The sequence below is a fragment of the Rhamphochromis sp. 'chilingali' genome (genome assembly GCF_963969265.1).
Source record: "Rhamphochromis sp. 'chilingali' genome assembly, chromosome: 6".
Classification (NCBI taxonomy): Eukaryota; Metazoa; Chordata; class Actinopteri; order Cichliformes; family Cichlidae; genus Rhamphochromis; species Rhamphochromis sp. 'chilingali'.
The window spans coordinates 42,791,647-42,813,082 of record NC_137933.1 but is presented as its reverse complement, the minus strand read 5'-3'; the positions used below and the strand labels follow the sequence as shown (position 1 = coordinate 42,813,082).

The following is a 21,436-nucleotide window of genomic DNA, read 5'->3' as shown; positions in this document are numbered from 1 at the left end:
CAGTGTTTTTTGGAGCGCCGCCTCCTCCCCTGCCCTCCGTCGCTCCCTCTCCTCCCAGGTTTCTATAGCACCGAGGCAGACGTGCTGATTTATTGTGGCCATCCGTCTCTGCTCCTCATCCATCACGGGCCGTTGCTAGGCGATCATGGCAGCAGCTGTTTGCTTTAGAGTTCAACAGAGGGGCCGTCAGTCAGCGGCGGCAGGTGAAAAGCATTACCGACGTGCTGTTGTCACGGCGAATAATTAATCAAAGGCGGCAAAGATAATTAAAAAGATATGACCCTTGCTGCTGCCGCTTGGTCCCAGGTTTGTCCAGGAAAGAGGAGTAAAAAAGAAAAGGTGAGAGGAAGAGGAGGACTCCTCATCACTGCTATCGCTCAGTAGTTCTTTAAGATTCCTCCTGCTCTCGCGTGACCCCCCCTCCTCCTCCCTCAGACGAGTGGAGTGAGTGAATGCTGATAAAACAGGCTCTCCTGCTCTTATTAATTAGGAGGAGATGGGCTGGAAAAACCAGAGAAAGGGTTTAAAAAGGCTTCACGGAGGGATGGAGAGTGCTCTCAGAGTGCTGAAGATCCATCCGTCACCTCCGGTTCAGAGAGCCAACTGAGAGTTAGTCGCTCTGCTCAGAAAAACATGATGTTTGCATTTAAAGATGGAGTCACGTGACCCAGTTGATTTATGTGGATTCGCTGTGAAGGTGTCTGCGTCTGCAGGTCTTCTGTCTGCTGCTCGTTTTGTTCTTCGTTAAATCCTCAGAGCCCGTTTGTATCTGCAGGCAGCAGAGCAGAAACGTCCACCGTGAAGCGAGATCACCTCGGAACATCTGGAAGCACATCTGCCGTCCGAAGACGAGCCGTTTGGTTCTGAGTCTGCTAGGTTTCCAGAAAATCAAGAACCTTCGCTTTTCAGCGTCAACCTCCGCCATACTCAGAGGACCCGTGCAGAAACGGCGCTTTGCGTCCACTTTCAGACGTTTCTGTGCAAATTATTCTTTAACTGTTTAACAGCCAAAAAGCTTCCAAACATGCACACCTGCGGGCTGTGGGAGGAAACTCACCTGAACCTGAGAGACTTGAATTTGTCAAATGTGTTCAAAGTTTTAGCTTCATTTACCTGATCTGTTATTTATTCCAACACACACGGCGTGGAGCGCCCACAGTTTTGTTGTACATGTACAATAGCAGGCTTTTCTATTCAGTTAATATTCAACCTCATTTCTATTTGTATTTATTTTCTGATACTGAACTTTAAAGCTAGAGGAAGCTACTGTAAGTACTATGTGTACCTTGTTGTACCAGTGTAGGGGTGATACAGCCTTAAAATCAGAGCTGTGTAAGTAAAAGATGGCGGTTTGCTTCCCTCTCTCCGCCAAGCTGCTGTCACTGATGACGCTTCCTAATTTGAATCTGCTGAAATGAGGATCCTCCGTGCAGCAGTCCTGACTCAGCACGCATCAAATGTGAGCGCAGAAGTAGCCTCACTAGCTTTTATTCCCCCTGGAAATTCAAAAAGCACAAAATAATATAAAAATAAGTTTAACAGGAAGTAAAGTCAGTGGATGTGCAGTTTCAGTAACAACTCACAGCTTTAAGCAACAGTTCCTGCCACCATAGCAAGTATGATGCAAACTAAAATGATTATTTCCGTTATTTCATGGTTCAGGCTCTGCAGGTCACATCGAAGGTCCGGATTTGTGTTTCGTGCACGTTTAGGGACAGACATGAAGCCTTTCCCTGAGCGTGTGGGCTCACTCATCTGGAAACGTCACTCCGTCACCGTACACATGAAAACCAGTAACAATGAAAATGAATCGAATCATTCAATGTTTGAATGTGAACGTTTCCCTCAGTGTGACCTGAGAGGAAAACATTAGTCTGATTTTAGGCTAGGGCTGAACGATTATGGAAAATAATCTAATTGCGATTTTTTGCCCCAATATTGCGATTGCGATGCGATATGCGATTATTTTTTAAGGTCTTTGTCTTCTGTATTATTAAACAAAGACAAGCAATACATCATATAGTATGGCCAATACTATATTACATTAATTTTAAACTGTTCTTTCCTGGAAGACAGACCTCTGTTATGATGACATGAGGTGATGCATGAATTGATGACTGACATTTTTATTTAACTTCTTCAATCACAACAGTATATTTGAACATACACAATAGTTTATTTTTAGCTTACAAACATCTGAGCATAAAGTGCTGACAAGGAACCCTGGTGTAAACATTAAAATGAAAGTCAGTACAATGTGCAGATTGCAGAAATATACATAAACAAAATCAGTGGCTTTACCACACTCAGTTTTTCGACATCTGTGAACTACTAGACAGTCATTCAATTACAAAATAATATTAAATAAATAAAACTAATAAATAAAAAATACACACATCTTACTGATCTCTGCAGTCAGTAACATTACACATAAAGTGCAAACATAATAGCAATTGTATAAACACACACACAAACACGCCTTTAAAATTTAAAGGCGTGAAATTGGACGGTCTAGTTCTGATTAGCGTCACCGCTGTCTCGGTGGAGTTTAATAAACTCGGCCGTCTGCTTCTTGCTATCTAAAATATAACCAGACACTGGTGTAAATTCTCGACTGTCTCATACTTCTGTTTAATAAGTTTTCTGTTTGACGTTTAGTCAGCTGTGTGAAAACCAAGGAGGAACCCACCCGGGGGATTAATAAAGTTTTATTTTATCTAATCTAATAACTTTAATCTCAGCCAAACCGATTTACTCACGAACAAACAAAACACTGAAAAAAGCCCAACAATAACATTTTTAGGTTGTCTAAGTGACTTATATATTACGTTTAACCCGAGCAGCGAAACTCTGCGGTGATCTGAAAATGATGTGCCGGGAGTTGTGCCGTTCTCGGCCGCATCAGTAACCCTCGAGCTCCCGGCTAGCTGTCGAGCTGGTGGGTAGCAGACGCCTCTGAAAACGTCGAAGCACTTTTGCAAATATGGGATATCTTGATAAACCGAGCAGATATTTGATGTTTACACAACTACTTTCTCGCCTGAAAATATGTTAAAAGTTTATTTTGTGACCCAGAAAGATTAGTATGAGTAATTTTAAAACTTAGTAGCGGCCGCCATTGTTGGAAACTGGAGTTTGGCTGGGCCGCGCTATGAATTCTGGGATATGGTAGTAATTTGGACAGCCTTCGGCGCGTCGCTGTGATGTAATCGGTCTACAAATGCGGCCTCAGGAGGATGCAGCCCATGAATTTGGACATGTCCAGAGTATAATCGCAGCCTTTGCGGTTAGAAAATTGCACTTGATCATGTCGCGATATTATCGCAAATGCGATATATCGTTCAGCCCTAATTGCTGGTCTTTGTGTTGTTTCCGTCGGAGCTGACGTGTCCGTGTCAGGTCTGTGATCGGCGTTTCCACAGTGTGACGGGAACCCCCGGGGTGTGTTCGTGTCTGAAAGAGATTTTGGGTTGACTGAAAGTGTTTCGTGGAGTAAAGTCAACAGACTGTAACAAAGTGGGTGAATAGATGTTCACAGTGGGCTGGACAATAACTCAGAATTAAAGTTATGATTTGTTGTATCTTCATCCGTAGAAGCTCAAACTAAGATGGCCTTCATTCAGAAAGGTGGATGTAGAAGATCGGGAGGTTTTGTGTAAGTGAGCCTGAGGCTCGTCACTGAGACGGGAACGAGCTGCCGCCTTAACAACAGGGTCGTCCACCGCAGACGCACCCACTACTCTGACTCAAGCACAAGCCTGCGTCCTGCCACGTAGTTTTTTTAAAGGTATTTCAGTTTTATTACATTTTGAACTGTGTTTGAGCTAGAGGTGAATGCTCTATAAGAAGTGGTCACATCAGCAGGTGACCTCTCTGAGAAGGTACTGCTGTGTCATGGGTGGGACTTTGTGGCCTCGAGGTGAACCCTCTGCACAGCAGCGTGTGATTTTCTGCTTGCAGTCAGTCCTTCCTTCTGATCCCGCCAGCCTGCTGCCACGAGTCAGGCAGACGTGGTTCATGTTAGCTCAGCAGCGAACACGTGTCAGTAAAAATCCTACAGCAGATTTTCTTCATATGCAATCACAAACCTGTCTTTGTGCAATAAAATCTTATCGGCTTCAGGCAAAACGCCCGTGTTTGGAACGTTTGTGGGAGGTTCCTGTGACCTTGCAGACAGAGGCCGGGAGGCGGGGTTAGAGCCGAGCGGCACACGCTCACACAGGAAGCCCAGAGAGCACGTGTAGAAATGCAGCGAGTGGCAGAGGTGGATGTCAGTTGCCGAGCTTCAGTCAGTGTTTAACGTTTTGCTTCCTGCCTTTCTGTAACTCCACCAGGAATGATTTCGCCTCGAGCTTCGCCCTGGGTGCTACTCGGTGTCAGTGAACGCCACACACACAGAAATGACAGTCTGCTCTGCTTTACTTAGATGAGCACAACCCAGTCAAAGGACACTTGATTGATTAACGAGCAGCCATTGAGTTATTGATCAATCGTTGGGTGTCTCCACATGCGGCTGGTTCTGTCTGAACACTGAAAAAATCTAATCTGGACTGAACCCAAACCAGGAATGTTTCTCAGGAATTACTGAACAATTCTTATCATATAGTTCAAATTACCGCTGGTCCTGTCACATCTTGAACCGGGGGTATGCGGTGAGCTGGTGTCGGTCCAGTCCTCAGTCCACGGCATGGATGAAGCTAAGCGTTACTTGGTTTTTCACGCTTGGGCACTGTCAGGTTTTCTTGTTTGAATCACAAACTGTGGTCAGAGTGTGTGGACTCGCCACCGACGATGCTTCCCGCGTGGGCTCGTTTCACTAACGTGTGGATTGGTGTTATGGTGAGCACGATCTGATATCCTCGTGTCGGTGTTGTTCCCACATCATCATAATAAATGTTGTTCCAGGTTCAACATTGCAAGTGACCAATCGCATTGTTGTGACGTCATACTTTTGCGACTTCGGAAAAAAGCGCCGTAAAAAAAAAAATCTACTTAACTTGCGAGAAACCACCTCTGTCCGCCGATCCAGCAATTTGAATTCTTTGCATTTCAGGATGCTGTTCTTTAATAAACGGTAAGCATTATGCATATTGTCCTTGCAACACTGGAATTTCATAAATGAATGAATGGCTTGGCTTGCAAAAGTACATCACAACAATGTGATTGGTCACTTGCAATGTTGAACCTGGAACAACATTTATTATGATGATGTGGGAACAACACCGACACGAGGATATCAGATCATCTGTTATGGTGAGGAGGTGCGCAAGAAAAACTCCCACACTAAGCTCCAATCACACACATTTGTTTTGGCGTCTCTGTGTTTTCCTGCTCGTCTGTTTCTTTCTTCCTGTTAAAAGAGAGTTTTTGCTTCCTTCTCTTGCTGAGTGCTCAAAGGGTTGTTGGGGTTTCTCTTAAAGCTGTGGGGTTACAGCGACTTAAAGGCGAGCAAGCCCTGATGATTCAGACCAAACCAACAGCATATTTTGGGTTAAACTGATTTGGTTTGACAGATACACAAACTTTAGAGGTTTTGGTGGAGCATATGACCAACATGTGACCACCTGGTGCTGAAGGTGGTTAAAACCCACCCACATGAGAGGGCAGGTACGGCGCTTGTTTTCCTTCTGTGTGACATCTGTCAGCAGTAATCTGATCGATCGTCTACTCTGACATCCAGCGGGAGAAACATTGGAGTTACGGAGCATCTGGAGGCTTTAAGGCCTCATAACTTCACACTGGATGTAAATATTTGTATATAAAAATTAATGAGCATCGTGGAGGAGATGGTTTTGTTTGGTAGAGCACAAAGCATAAAATTAAAACTACTTACAGCAGTCTTTTTCCTGTAAATGAAGTCCAGCTTTTCAGTGAAACGTCTCATTCATCAGCATCACAGACACCAAATTAATGATGCCGTTTCTTCAGTTTGAGCACAGATCGTCTCCTGATGGTGCAAATTTAAAAATCTCTGCATCCTCTGGACAAATGTGACCCAGTGTCCCGAGGTGCAGTTCGATGTGGACGAGCCTGTGAAAGCTCTTTTCTCCTTTTTAGGACACCACAGCAGCAGGGTTTGGTGAAAGAGAAGGGATTTCAAGGGAGGGGAAGCATTAATGCTGGCGCCGATATATCACAAACACATCGGCGTGGCTGTGGCAGGTCAGTTGTTTTTCAGATATTAAGTAATCCCACGGTAGCAACGTTCAGACAGAGAAGCCTGCAGTCACATTATCACCTGACTGCAGGAGCGATCATCGTCCTGACAGTGGAACGTTGGACCGAGGCCTCCACGTGAGCGGATGTGTTCATCGTAGACGGCGTTTTGTTTTCACATGGTGCTCGGTTTAATTCGTATGGAGCTCTGCAGGAACAGGTCCGAACACCTTAGGCAGCTCCCCTGTCCCTCACCTAGATTTCTGAAGTCAGGTCTTTGTTTAACACGAGCCATAGAAACAGTAACTCTGAATGTTAAAGCTTGTGTTGCTAACATGGGGCTAACTCAGAGACAGAGGCTCCGCAGTTCAGAAGTCTAACTTCCTGTCAGCTCTCTGAAGGTGAGCCAAAGATGGTTTTCTGAAGACTTGTGGTCACGGAGAGACGAGGACGTCAAGCCCAGCTCACCATTTCTCACAGCTGTGTGTTACTGCTTCACCTGCAGCCTGGTCTCTCTCTCTCTCTCTCTCACACACACACACACACTCTGGTCCCACTCTGACATCATCTGTGTGACATTAAAGCACTCGGTCTGGTGTTTTCTGGTCTTCGGGGTCTCATTACATGATTAAAAATGGCGCTCTGCTTCCTGACATCATTCATGGCTGTCTGTGTATTTACCACCACGCTGGAAACTACACACACACACACACGCACACACACAGCGCTTTGAAACTGAAACCTCACACACACACACTGATGAAGAGGGGCAGCGTGGACCGGAGATCCATCACATGGGATGTTAACAACATGCTAACGTGTTTTTAAAGCCGCAGCTCAGGTTTCTTTTTAATTGCTGCATACGATGAAGGTGTCAGTGAACAGATCTGTTGATGTTCTGATCAGCAGGTGAAATCGTTTCAGTTTGACGGCCTCCATGTGTTTCCATCCTGCAGAGGAAAGCTGCAGATTCAGAGAGAAACTTGAGAAATCCGAGCGGATTCAGCAGTTCGTCCTCCTCTGAGACTCACCACCAACTGTAACGTGGCCCCAGCTGCTCTCTGCTGGGGTAGCTTTGCATGACTTACAGTTCAGAATAAGATGATGTCTGATTTCAGCTGATCATAAACATACAGCAGCCATGCTTCGGTTTCTGCCTGAGAACAGGAAGCTCACTTTCTGGTGACTCATGGTGGCTTTAGTTTCCTTTGAATCACAGGGACACGTGTGTGACAGACGTGTGAGAGTAAAATGAGTTGCACAGCTGATGTGAGTGATGGAGATGTTGTTTAGTCCGTATCGATGGCGTCAGGAACTCATGTGTAGAACAATGTGTAGCACAGACTTTTCTAAAGGAAACATGTTGGAGCTGAAACATAATCAGCGTTCGTAATCATGGTGCCTGTTTGTTGCTTTGAGTCATAGCAATGATGTGTCAACATGTCTGCAGCTCGGAGAGGAGCACAGCGTGAACCTGAACTGTATCTGCAGACACCTGCAGAGCTGGAGGAGTTAAACTCAGGAGAACAGAAGAACATCAGAACCCGTCACGATCAGGGAAACGAGCTGGGACCAGATCAGTCTCCCACATTATCTGCACAAACCAAACTGCTGGAAAATCAGCTGTAAATTCAACGTTAGGATGACGTTTAATCATGCGCTGCCCTGTCGCTCATGCACACATTCACATGCATGACCCTGTGTCTGTCATATCAAAGATGGACCTTCCACCATGGTGTCACCTCCTAGTAGCGAAGCCTCCGTTTGTTTTTGGGGTGAAGAGCTTAGCTCTCCCCTGATGCTTGCTAGCTTAGCCATAAAATCCTAAAACTAGAGCTCCGTCTTCTTGGATGGTCTGTTAGTCCAGTGACCTCACAGCAGCCATGTTATTGGTCACATGATGTCATTAAAAATGCTACAAAAGCTCCAACAGCATAAACGCTCTGACTAGGAGCAACAGCCACCTGTGTCACCATCTGCCTGTCAGTCAGAGAGGCCACGCCCCTAATAATGCAAACTGACCACACTGTCTCTGTAACAGGCTCTAAATGTTTCTGCTTTAACATGAGGACCTGCTCACTGCTGCCTCTGCAGAGAATTAGAGGAACTGCAGGCTCATGTGTCAGCCCTGGAGGTCGATGGCTGTCAGCTCCAGCAAACCCCTTTTTTTCCACACTACGTCACGAACACGTACGATTCTGTAATGTGCGTAATTTTCTTTCCTGGTCAGATTTAAAATTATCTCTGTTGTTTCACAGTGTGTGTGTGTGTGTGTGTGTGTGTGTGTGTGTGTGTGTGTGTGTGTGTGTCGGCTTCACTAAATGAGCCCGTACACGGCGTGATGCTGTAAACATGCTAATATTTCTTAATGGCACACTCCCTCCTACATTGATATGCATGTAAACTGTAGACCGTTAACCCCCTCCTCCTCACACACACACACACACACACACACACACACACGTTGCTTGGCTCTCTGTTTTTCATTAATATCAAGTGATTGAGCGTAACATTAGCAGATAAAGCGCAGACTAAGATGACACGTAAGCCGCGGACGGAGGAATTAAAGTCTAATATAATCAGTCGGCCTGCGTGAGGAAAAGCCATCAGTCGTCACACGGCTGACATTTTGATTTCCGACGTTTCTGCAGAGCGAGCGCGTTGGATGGAGACGGATTTCTCTTTTAAGTAAAGAGATGCATACGTGATTGTTCAAAGGGTTTTCTCGCACGGCTTTAAAGTCACACACATACGTGCAGAGTATCGATCTCTCAGGTGTTTGCGTGTCCGTCTCGCTGGTTATTTTCAGAGCACGTCACTTTTTATTAGCTTAATAAATCACATTTGTTGTCAATCAAGCAGCAGAGAATAATTGGATATGGTTGAAGCCTTGCGTGATGGATTATAAATCATTCAAGATTAAATTAAAAGATAATGCACAAACTTAATGGTTTGTGTTTTGCAGTCTAAATTGCCTCGGAGCAGAGCTGTTTTCCAGTTTTATTGCGCACCGTTTTTCTTTTCTCCCAAACTCGGCACATTTTACACCTTTTATTGCCTCCGTGGAACTTCTTTCAGCCTCTTTACATCCACGTTTGCCGCGCAGATTCATTCGAAGGACTTCTTTTGTTTCATGCCCACATTCAGGAAGATGTCATTCTGTGTGTTTACATCCAGCCTGTAAGTCGAGCTCTACTGAGCACCAGAGAAAGGCATTATTTCTGCGAGGCGAGGAGGACTAAAGAAGAGCGGCGGACGCGGAGAACAAGCTCCGCCGTGGGTGCGATCCCACGCCCGCTGAATTTAAGTGTGTCCGTTTGCATTGGAACAGAGCGGGCGTTATCATAATCGCCTCCTGCCTACTTGACAGAACCTTAAAGTGATCCTGTCATTTTGTTTACACCCAGGCCTCGCTGTGATTTACTCGGCAACACACACACACGTGCACGCACGCTCCCCCGGCGAGCCGGGTCGAGTGGACTGGATGACATCTTTTGATCAGAGCTGTCCAAAGAGATCAGAGCAGACTGGCAGGTAATAGATACCAAGCAACTTCCCACACTCGCTGTGTGCACGTTTCCACTCAGAATGCAAAAGCTCTGAGATCACCGCTGAACCGAGAGCACGTTAGCTACACAGCTTTATCAGCTGTGCTGTCGTCATGGCAATAGTCAGCTGTGAAACCTCCCAAGCTGACGTCCATGCAGGTGAACGCTGTCGCCAATGCTGCTCCAGACTGCTAGCAGCTATGAGGCCACACGCCTCATAGCTAGAGGAACTACAGCACCCTGAGTGCACGTGCAGAAGGGCTATCCCACCAATTTGTCTGTGCATTTCAAATCACTATAATTAAGCGTTATTGATCGTGGATTCAATTAACTTCATTAACGTGGCTGCTCTGCTGACTGCGGAGGGACAGACGTGAGGCAGGGAGAGGACGTGATCATCATGAAGCAGCGCTCCCCGAGCCGTGTCTCGTTACCGTGTCGTTAGGTGGTATTGTTCACTGAGAGACAACACTCCATGTCAGGAGGCTAGAGGGGGCTAAACGTGCGGCTGGATCAGTTTTAGGCATTAAAGCCGCTCGACGTGCTTCAGGAAAAGATGGTTAAAGTTCCACCCTCACCACATTAACCTCCTAAGACCCGAACTCTTCCACGGCAGCATTTTTAATTTCTCTTTGATATTTTGGCTAATTGGGGCCCGATGAATGTAAAAACAAAGAATTACCAGATTTTTTTTTACCTTATTTTTGTTTTTAAGAAAAATGAGAGCCACATATGAGGATATTTGTTTAAAATTTTGATAGAACAGCAGCAGTATAATGTCCTGAAAAACTGGAAAAAAAATTGTATTTTTTCTCCTCTCAGATCAAACCAGCTTCTCCACCCTGCTGATCCTTCATCTGCAGCTTGCTCTACTAATTAAAAGAGCACCTGCATACCTGGTGTGTTTGACCCTGCCTCCTCGTACTGCAGCGTGGTATAAGTGTGTACGCGTGCGTACTGATCTCAGTATCCTGGGTCACAATCGAGCCCGAGCCAGCAGCGTTGGGGATCATCTCAGCGTGTGTGTCCTCATTTTTTACTTCACTCCTCCCCCCTCATCCTCCCTCCTCCTCCCTCCTCTCTGGTGTACATGGCTAATTCACCTGCAGTAAAATCAGAGCTGCAGGATTTTTGACCCCTCACACATGCCGTACACACGATGAAAATATTACAGTGTGATGTCACAGAGAAGCAGAGTGACTGGAAAAGTCTTTCTCAGTATACATGAGGAAGTTTTCAGATGCTGCATTTAAACTTTGGTCTTCTTAAGAAAGGTGAAGGTCTTTGTGAAGGTGAAGGCCTGAAGGACTTTGGATAGTACAAATCTGAATCGACGTCATGTCTTTAAACATCTCCTGCTGAGAAATTTAGAGAAGTTCATAATTCACTTCCTGCCACTGAGATGATGTATCATCTTAGAGCTGCTCGCCTGTCTCCAGCCTTTTCATCAGAGCACAGACTCAGCTAACTCATCAGAGGTGCTGCACGAGAACATCTGGACCTCCTGCAGGCTGCGTGTTGGGATAAAACTCGGGCTGACAGACTGAGGGACTGCTCAGAGACTCCAGGAGAATCCAGGAGGAACCGTTGGAAGAACCACAAACATTAGCAACACAAAGCCTTTAAACGAGGAAGAACCACTGATCTTCAAATCTCATTGCCTTTGTTGCAGTTCTGCTCTTTGTTCCACACTTTCACCACTAAAACGTGGTTTCCAATAAAAGCTGTGTACTTTACAGAGACGTGGATTCTCTCAGAGGCGGCTCGCCGTAATGTGGTTTCACGTGCTCACGTTTGGCCTCGATGAGCGCTCTGGGCTGCTGTGGCTCTGCACGGTTCTCTTACACAGCTGTCGTTTGGGCTGATTCACAGCAGATGGTGAGTGCTCGTATGCACGGGTGGCGGCTCGAGACAGACGGAGGGAGAGCCAAGGAGGCTGAGAGACGAAACGCATTCAGATACACAGCTGCTTTATTGCAACAAAGGGCGCCGTTACCGCACGTAGTGTCGGTGAGAGGTCAGATGACCGTACGGGTTTAAAGCGCTCGCCGTGACGCGTTTAAAGCTTTTCAGGTGGACCCTGAAAACAAACTCCAGAGATCGCCTCGAGGCACAGAGCTGTTACACTGCAGTGCATACAGTACATACAGGAAGTGTGTGTGTGCGCGTGATGGCTCGGGGATATCTGTGTCTCTCTACATCTGTTTATCCCACGGCAGTGTCGTATCATCGCCGACGGCAAACAGGAGCCTGACAATGACAAAGACTCCTCTCTCCGTTTCACTGCTGATGCAGTACACACACGTACATTACAGACACACACATACACACACATGATGCCAGCAGGTCGTGCAGGTATTCCAGGCAGGAAGTTTTGTTTGTGTCACTTTGCTCCGGTTTCAGTGGTTTTTTTCCTGCTCAACAAAAACCTGTTAAAACCATCTGAGCTATGGCAAGATTCGGTTAAAGCACGACCGACCTCTCAGCGTCATTCCCCCACTGTGTCCAGTCTTTGCCGAACAGACAGCATGGGGACGTAACCTTATTGGCTAGAATAATCAGCTCAGAGACAGTGGGACCAGACCTCTGACGGTGTCTGCGGCAGCTCGTTTCTTTGGCCACATTCACGCTGCAGGTCTTAATGCTCCATTCCGATTTTTTTCATCAAATCCGATTTTTTTGTCTGCTCGTTCACACTACAAACAAAATGCGACAGCCAACGCGCTCTAGTGTGAACCCTCAAAGTGGCCGCATGCGCAAAAGAAGACGTCACACACAACGCGCTCTGTTTACACCCAGAGCAAACAGTATGTTTGACTGATGGCCTCAATATAAAGACTTCGGACTTTACGTTTCCCAACTTTGCTTTAAGTTATAAAGTTATTGTGTTATCTACATTTGTCCTAATAATGATCCTTACTGCTGTTTTAGAGGAGCGGTGCTTCAGAGGATAGCTGCAGATTTCTGTCAGAATCTGCAGATTATACAGTACAAATAAAATGTTCACATTTCTCCAACGTTGTCTTCCCAACAGTTGTACTGGATGGAAGCGTTCGTGATGTCTTCTCCGGCACTGATAATTGGCGTCTGTATTGTGTCAGTGACATAAAAGACGGATTTAATGCGACATGACCATCAAACAGCAGTCCCTTTCTAAAACATCAGATATGTATTGGATTCAGGACCACATACGAAAGTGACCCAGATCGGATTTAAAAATATCGGATTTGTGCCGTTCACACTGTCACACCATGATCGGATAGATGGGTCGCAGAAGGTCAAAAAAGTCGCTTTCGCCTGCAGTGTGAACGTAGCCTTTGTGTCTGTGAAAGCGGTGGATTGTGGTTACAGATGCATTTCCTGTGCTTACACGCCAGGTCAGATGGGCGAGTGACAGCCCGTTACACACACACACACACACCCTCTCCTTCTGTATCTGTTGCATGTGCGCGTGCGAGCACGCTCAGCTCGACGTGCACAGCGCGAGCGTTGCTCATCTGCTTCCCCTCTGATGGACTTATTAACCAAAGAAAACATTGGTAGTTGCACGGAGAGGCGACAGTGTGATTTGTCTTGATGCATCTCTTCTCTGTGTGATTTCCACTGTATTCTTCTTAAACTGGAGGGATTTGAATATAAATGGAGATCCTCGAGCCGTCTCCCTGCAGCTAAACTGTAAATAATAACTCTAAACTTTTTTCTAATCTTCTGTAATTGAAGCAAATGGGTTTTGCGGGGAGAGATTTGTCGCAGGGAAACGTACATACATTTTTTTTATTTACGAGGAGGCGAGGGCTGAGCGGTGTAATGAGTGAACATGCATGCTTAATTTAAATGGCGAGTGTGTCTGTTAGGGAATGCATTAGAGTCTGCAGAAGAAGCGTAAGACATATTAATTGACAGACAGGAACCGCTGTCTCCGAGGTTGATACAAGTAATTTATTACTTCAGAAACGAATGCCACCGCCAGAATGTGCTTCATTAATTTCAAATTTAGTTTTAATTTCAAGCTGTTGCCCCTTGAGAAGAATAAGGTGGCAAGTTGTGTTTGAAGAGACATTTTTCGCCTCTCCCTCACTTCATCTTTCTCTTCCCATCCTCAGTCTCTCTCTCCGCCTGTCTCCCGCTGATTTTGTGCAGAACAAAGACCTGAGGGAGGAGGGGCGGGGTGCTGACTCGGTTCCAATGAGAAAACAATGTCAGTGCGAGCACGAGTCCCGTTTATGGGAGTAAATCCTTCATCTGTGAACGATTGCACAAAGTGTGAAGCCCGTGCCGTCGGCTCATGCTGCCTCTCAACAGGTTCAGAAGATGTCCTGAAGATCGAGGCTGTTTCACTCACAGATACGCTGCATTTATTTGTTTGCTGCTTCAGAGAAAGCAGTCAGGCCATGTACACGATGCAAACATTTCATTTATCCTTATTCAAAGCAACACGCGCCCGTCATGATGCATGTGCCCCTCACACACACTAAAGCAGGGGTGTCAAACTCCAGTCCTCGAGGGCCGCTGTCCTGCAACGTTTCCATGCATCCCTGCTGCAACACACCTGAATAAAACTGACTGCATGCTGGTGTGGCAACCCCCAACCTGCTCATTTAAATAAATGTGTTTGGAAAAATGTACTTCTAAAAGTACTTTTACTGCACCATGTTCATTCACTCATGAGCTGCTGTAACATGAATCAAGTGGCTGAACTGCCACCTCAGCATGCAGTCAAGTTCGTTAGAGTCTTGCTAATGACGTACTAATTTTATTCAGGTGTGCTGCAGCAGTGATACATGGAAAAGATTCAGGACAGCGGCCGCCGAGGACTGGAGTTTGATCCTTTAGCTGTTCAGGGAAATATTAGCAACATGTTTCAAAAATCACATTAGTCAGAAGAGTTTTCATCATGATGAATCAACTCTGAGACTAATACAATCCTCCTCCTGTGGTAGGTCTAACCGATCTCTCTCTGTCTTTGTTCTTCATTTCGCAGCATACGTCCCTGAAGATGAGAAGGAAGCAGCTATGTTGGATGAAGACCTGGATGGAGACGACTCGGCCCAGGACGGGGAAGAGCCCGCTGCCAAACTCCTGTGTCCAGACAAGGACTTCCTCTTCAAGGACCGGCCGGGCTTCCGTGACTCCCCCAACGCCACTGACTTCTCTGGTCAGGAGCTGGACAGCGAGTCCCATCTGAGCGAAACCAGTGACAGAATGTCTGACTTTGATAGCTCCTCACTTAAAAATGAGGACGAGATCCTCCATTCTAAAGATCCCTCCAATGCCCTGTCGCCGTCCTCCTCCTCTACCATGATGGCCGCCGCCAACGCTGCCGCCACTGTCGCTGGCGAAGAGGCCATATTAGCAGCAACAGGCTCTGTTGCTGACAGCCTGGAGAAGATGAAGGCCATTTACACCTCTTTTCTGACCAATTCCTATTGGTCCACCCTAAACCTGAACCTGAGCCAGCCCCCAGCGGAGAAGCCCCCCCGCAGCCACAGCAGCAGCAGCAGCAGCAGCAGTAGCAGCAGCTGTGGGAGCGGAGGCTACGACTGGCACCAGACAGCCATGGCTAAAACCCTCCAGCAGGTCTCCCAGAACCACCACAACAGGATGGCGCTGGTCCAACATCCTACAGTGGCCGTGAGCACCCCATCAACAGAACCCAACCTCTTCAGTACCGTCCAGCTCTACCGGCAGAGCTCCAAGCTCTATGGCTCCATATTCACTGGTGCCAGCAAATTCCGCTGTAAGGACTGCAGCGCAGCATACGACACGCTGGTGGAGCTCACGGTGCACATGAATGAGACGGGCCACTACCGTGATGATAACCACGAGACGGATGGCGAGGGAGCTAAACGGTGGTCCAAACCTAGGAAACGATCTTTGCTGGAGATGGAAGGGAAGGAGGACGCGCAGAAGGTTCTGAAGTGCATGTACTGTGGACACTCTTTTGAATCCCTTCAGGACCTGAGTGTCCACATGATTAAGACGAAACACTACCAGAAAGTGCCTCTGAAAGAGCCTGTCACACCTGTGACAGCTAAGATTATCTCTTCTGCTCGAAAGAGAGCCCCTCTTGACCTGGACATCCCCAGCTCGCCAGACTCTAATGGAGGCGCCACACCAAAGCCCACCTCCCTCAGTGACTCTGGCGATATACTCCAAAAGGTCACCAACCCTTACATCACGCCCAACAACCGCTATGGACACCAAAATGGTGCCAGCTATGCCTGGCAGTTTGAATCCAGGAAGTCACAGATCCTCAAATGCATGGAGTGCGGCAGCTCTCACGACACGCTGCAGGAGCTCACGGCTCACATGATGGTGACAGGACATTTCATCAAAGTCACCAACTCTGCGATTAAGAAAGGCAAACCGATCATAGAGGCATCCGCCCAGGCACCGAGGTCAAACTCAGCAGCTGAAGAGAAGGTGCAGTCGGTCCCCCTGGCTGCTACCACCTTCTCCCCTCCACCTGCCCCGGTGCCTCCTCCGACCAGCATCTCCCCCACTCCTATGGTTATGGAGATAAAGAAGGAGGCGAAGGAGGAGGAGTGCACTGCAGAGTCCATTCTGAATAATGTTAACAATGTGAGCAAGGAGAAGAAGGCCGTAGGTGAGGAGGAGGTTGAGGAAAAGTTTGATATCACTTCAAAGTATAGCTATCTGACTGAGGAGGATCTGGAGGAAAGTCCAAAGGGGGGTCTTGATATCCTCAAGTCCTTGGAGAACACAGTGACCTCAGCCATCAACAAGGCCCAGAATGGAGCTCCCAGCTGGGGAGGATATCCCAGCATCCACGCTGCCTACCAGCTACCAAACATCATGAAGCTTTCACTGGGTACCTCTGGAAAGAGCTCCCCACTGAAATATATGTTCCCCGGAGGGGAGATCCTCTCCCCCACTGCCAAGAACCAGCTGCTGATCTCGCCTCCTAGCTGCCAGACCTCTCCACTACCTAAAAACAACTTCCATGCTATGGAGGAACTCGTCAAGAAAGTGACAGAGAAGGTGGCCAAGGTGGAGGAGAAAATGAGGGAGCCGGCTGCTGTTGTGAGGGGCTCTCCTCTGAGGCGCACCACCCCTTCACCGTGCAACAGCGAGGCAGAGGAGTCAGCCCGAGGAGAGTCCCCCAAAGAAAGCCAACCAGGAGGCAGTAAGACCCCTGAGAATGCAAGTGCAGAAGAAGAAAATGGACCCAACCACAGAGATGCAAACGGGGATGTCTCTACAAAGGAGACGGCAGAGAATGGTGTAGAGTCTGCTGCCGTGACCTCACCCCCACCCACCTCTGCGTGTGGCAGCACAGCCATCATCACTGATCACCCGCCTCCAGAACAGCCGTTTGTGAACCCTCTGAGTGCGCTGCAGTCCGTCATGAACGTGCACCTGGGGAAGGCCGCCAAGCCGGCCCTGCCCTCCTTGGACCCAATGAGCATGCTGTTCAAGATGAGCAACAGCTTGGCTGAGAAAGCAGCAGTGGCCGCTTCTACACCACCAGCACAGACCAAAAAGACCGGTAGCGAGCACCTCGAGCGATATTTCTACCAGCAGCATCTGAACAACGACCAACCCATAGACCTTACCAAAGGAAAAAATGCAGACAAAAGCAGCAACTCTTTGGGGTCGACATCTCTCTCCTCCCCCACTTCCACCCCATCCTCGGTGTCTCCCTCCTCCACCATCAGCATGACCAAAGCCTCAGCTGCAGTAGCTTCCTTCATGTCCACATCACCTCTGAGAGAAAACGCCCTCTCAGATATCTCAGACATGTTGAGGAACCTGACAGAAAGCCAGGCTGTGTCCAAGTCCTCCACGCCCACCAGCCAGTCCGAGCGCTCTGATATCGACGGCGTCACGCAGGAAGAGACCGAAGATGTTTCGCCTGCCCAGAAGCGTAAAGGCCGCCAGTCCAACTGGAACCCTCAGCACCTCCTCATCCTACAGGCCCAGTTTGCTTCCAGTCTCAGACAAACAAATGACGGCAAGTACATGATGTCGGACCTGAGCCCACAGGAAAGAATGCATATCTCCCGCTTTACGGGTCTCTCCATGACAACCATATCCCATTGGCTGGCAAATGTCAAGTACCAGCTGAGGAGAACCGGTGGCACAAAGTTCTTGAAGAACCTGGATTCTGGTCACCCTGTGTTTTTCTGCAGTGACTGCGCCTCTCAGATTCGCTCGCCGTCCACCTACGTCAGCCACCTGGAATCCCACCTGGGCTTTCGCCTGCGAGACCTGGCGAAGCTTTCTGGGGAGCAGCTGCTCAGCCAGATCTCCCAGCAACACCACCACCAACGCCATACCAAAGGACTGTCTGAGAAACTGTTCTCCAACCTCCACCCGTCCAGCCACCCTTTGCCGTCCTCACTCCCCACATCCATCCCGTCCTCCTTACCCATCTCCCTGTCCTCATCCTTAACCACATCTCTGCCCTCCTCCGAATCGCCGTTGCCCTCTCCCGAGGACGACGACAGCGGCGCCCTTTATCAGTGCAAACTGTGTAATCGGACATTTGCGAGCAAGCACGCGGTCAAGCTTCACCTGAGTAAGACTCATGGGAAGTCGCCAGAGGATCACCTCATGTATGTGTGCGAGCTGGACAAACAGTAGCACCGGCTTGCTCGCCGTCTCTGACAGATGAGAAACGATGACGAAGGACGCCTTAAGCGTTAGGACTGCACAAAGATGCCATGCAACTACTGCTCTGAGTTTCGGCACATGGTTTTACATTTTGTGTTGTAGAAGATTTTTAATTTTATTATGTATGATGTAGACTGACTTTTCACGCAGACGTTCATTTTTTTTAAGGGCGGGGATTGGGTGGGGGCTGATGGGGCAGTATATGAAGTAAAAAAAAAAGAGCTCTAAAACAAAGTGTTTGTATTTTGAGATTTGTGTAAATGGATTTCTGTTGTTTTTATATTTTGGCATCACTGAGGTGTGATAAGCTGCATGCATAAAAAAACAAAGTTTAGTTGAACCTTCTGGAGCTAAACCTGGTGCCCTTTTCATGGTTTGTTTTCTCTTTTCACTCCTGACTGCTCTGTCTTCTGTTTCATTGTTTTTGGTGCTGAGGCAGCATTTAAAATTTAACCCTCTGAGTACGTCAAAGCATTTCTGCACCGGACATCCAAACACTGTCGACTTGAGATTAGAGATTGGAAATTTATCGAGGCCCTCGTGAAAATTAGACACGCGTCACGTCCCAAGCAGAGAAAATGTCGAGTCAAGCAGATCCTCCGCCCGATGCGGGATCCTCGTCTCACAGGATGTGACACAAATATCGCAGCTTTGTGAATAAAAGGGAAAAAAAAAGATTTACTTTCATTGATCAGGGGCCGCTATTAATTCAGGTCTGTGTAAAATATGTACATAAGACATATGACTTATCCTGTCTAAATTATGCATTGTTTCTATATTTTTAATTTAAAGGACTATGACTATCTGCTGGTGCACAGTATATGAAGACATAAATAAATTGTTTTGCACAATAGTTTTATAAATGTGTTATTTAATCAAAGGATACAGAAACAAAGGGAGAAAGCAAACGAAGGACAACAGGTGAATCTTTTTATTCCTGACTCGTGCTCAAAGGGTTAAAGACTCTTTTTATCCGACACGTGAACGAACAGTGAGAAGATATTTGAGGCTGTACAAAAAGATGTTCCTTTATGAAGATGTTTCACATGTAAACTGTTATTTATAAGCACTCTGGGTTGTTTCATATCGCTGAATGCCTTTTCTTTTTTCCTTTTTTTTCTGTCTAATTAGTCGGCCATGATTCCTCTGCAGCTTTATCTTTTTGGGATATGAAAGGTAACCATGGCTACGCTAACCTCCTGAGTGACAGGTTCGGCTGCATTTTTGGCAGTTAATTTGCTGAAGTAACTGACAGCTGCCAGAGTGGAGAGAGAAGAAGAAAAAATACTTATGTGTAAAATATGGGCATGTAAACAGCACAGACACCGTTATGCATTCTGTGCCGGTCGTCTTTTCACTTCCTTCTGTTGTTTTTTGTTGTTGTTGTTCTTGACAATGAACCCCATTATATGACTTCATATAACCTTGTTTTCTACTGCAGCATTAAAAACGGAAACTGTTTTTTGCAATAATGCGCGTGTGTGTGTGCACTGTGTGTGTCGTGGCTATCAATTATGTGTGTGCTGTGCAGTCCCTAATGAGCACATTAGACCGGGAGTGTGTCAGCGTCTGTCTGTGACGAACTGCAGACTAGTTTACAGTGAGTGGCAGCAGCGGGCGTGTGGGAGACAAACACACACACACACAGTCTCAGACATGCAAACAGAAACCATGGTTGTGGCGCTTCCCTGTAGCCTCGTCTGTTATCCTGGTGCCTTAAAGGAGCTCGGTCTCATGGATCACAAAGCCGCTGAAGGAAACTGGCGCGGCGATCTCCTGACTTCGGATTGTATCTGCTATCGACAACGCTACCAAGAAAGCAAGGTTAGCCATCGAGCGCAGACTTAGCAACGCTGGCCATGATTAGTCTGTAACGTTAGGCCATAAAGTCATCTCAAAATGGACAACAAATACCCTCCACCCATCAGTGCTGGGGTCATTATCTGTTTTACATTAGTCGTAGTTTTCTTAAAAGTAATGCAGTATGTTACTTAACTACTTGCCAGACAAAGTCATTTGTTACGCTGCTTTCGGGTTTCTCTGTTAAACAAGCTGAAACGCATTGTGTCATAATTACCAATGAACAATATAGACCTACTGGCTACAGTCGCACACACCAACGCAAATCTCTATCCTACTTTGTACACCTGATCTTCCTCTTAGTATGAACGCTTGTAGATCCACAAAACAAAGATGGAAACCAGCGCAAAGAGACTTTAATGTGGTCGTCATGGTGATTCTACTGTATGGCTGTACTGTACAGCTCTTCAGTTTGTTGCCTGTTGAAGTTCTTTAACATCACTCTGGGCTCTTGGCTAGCATAGCGTTAGCTAGCACAGCATTAGCATGCTGTCTATGATGTTGTTAGCGGTATAAATATCAGTTTCTGTTTCCACATAACATCACGCTCTTGTCCTTTTGTGCATTTAAAACAATAGTCATGGTCATGTTACCGCTCCTGAAAAGACCAAACTGAAATCAGCTGATTGTAGCGTGAGCGCAGAAAGAAAAAAATCTGATTTCTTTTGTTCTTCCTATCCACCCAGCGTCAGATAACAGAAGAACCTTTGTAATGTGAGTACCAACCTACTGAATTTAGTACAGAAAAACATTACATCATTACCGCACTAGTAAAAAATGTAGTTAAGGGTCGTGTCGTGGTGCTTTATGAACATATTTGTCGCTGTAGTTTTTCCACGTCTTAGTACATTTATGTCCATTCTAAGCAATCTCCATCGAGGAATCTGCTGACAGTTGCGAGTTCTTATATTAATGTTCTTCTTATTATTATTACTTATATTGATGATTGTTATTCTCTCACTGATAAAATCAAAGAAGTAGCTGGAAATGCACAGGAGGAATCAATGGAGCCGAAAGTGAAGCATCTCCAAACTTAAGGCATACTCAGACATTTCATTCCCGAGTCCTTCACATTCAAATGAGTTGTTACACTACAGTCTACTAAAAAGACATCTAAGTCAAGTTTATCTGAAAAAAGCTCAAAGCTGAAGTTCATACTTCCTGTCATATACAATTTATTAGACCGCCTGTCATAAAAACACTCATATTTTAGAAATCTGTCAAAAACAGGTTTA

At 46.6% G+C, this 21,436-nt stretch overlaps 1 protein-coding gene across 3 annotated transcripts in view; it reads left to right on the top strand.

Moving 5' to 3' along the window:
- tshz3b (teashirt zinc finger homeobox 3b) overlaps positions 1–19,790 on the top strand; it is a 30,964-nt gene extending 11,174 nt beyond the window's left edge. Inside the window, exons 3-4 of one of the 3 annotated variants that reach the window (XM_080885614.1) lie at positions 11,444–11,582; positions 14,686–19,790. In XM_080885614.1, the coding sequence (XP_080741740.1) occupies positions 14,718–18,311 (3,594 nt within the window). In that variant the 5' untranslated portion in view covers positions 11,444–11,582; positions 14,686–14,717 and the 3' untranslated portion in view covers positions 18,312–19,790. Of the gene's footprint in view, positions 1–6,057; positions 6,163–11,443; positions 11,583–14,685 lie in introns of those variants that run through there. The other 2 variants (XM_080885612.1, XM_080885613.1) reach the window with 2 other exon arrangements.
- Positions 19,791–21,436: the final 1,646 nt, after the last annotated feature.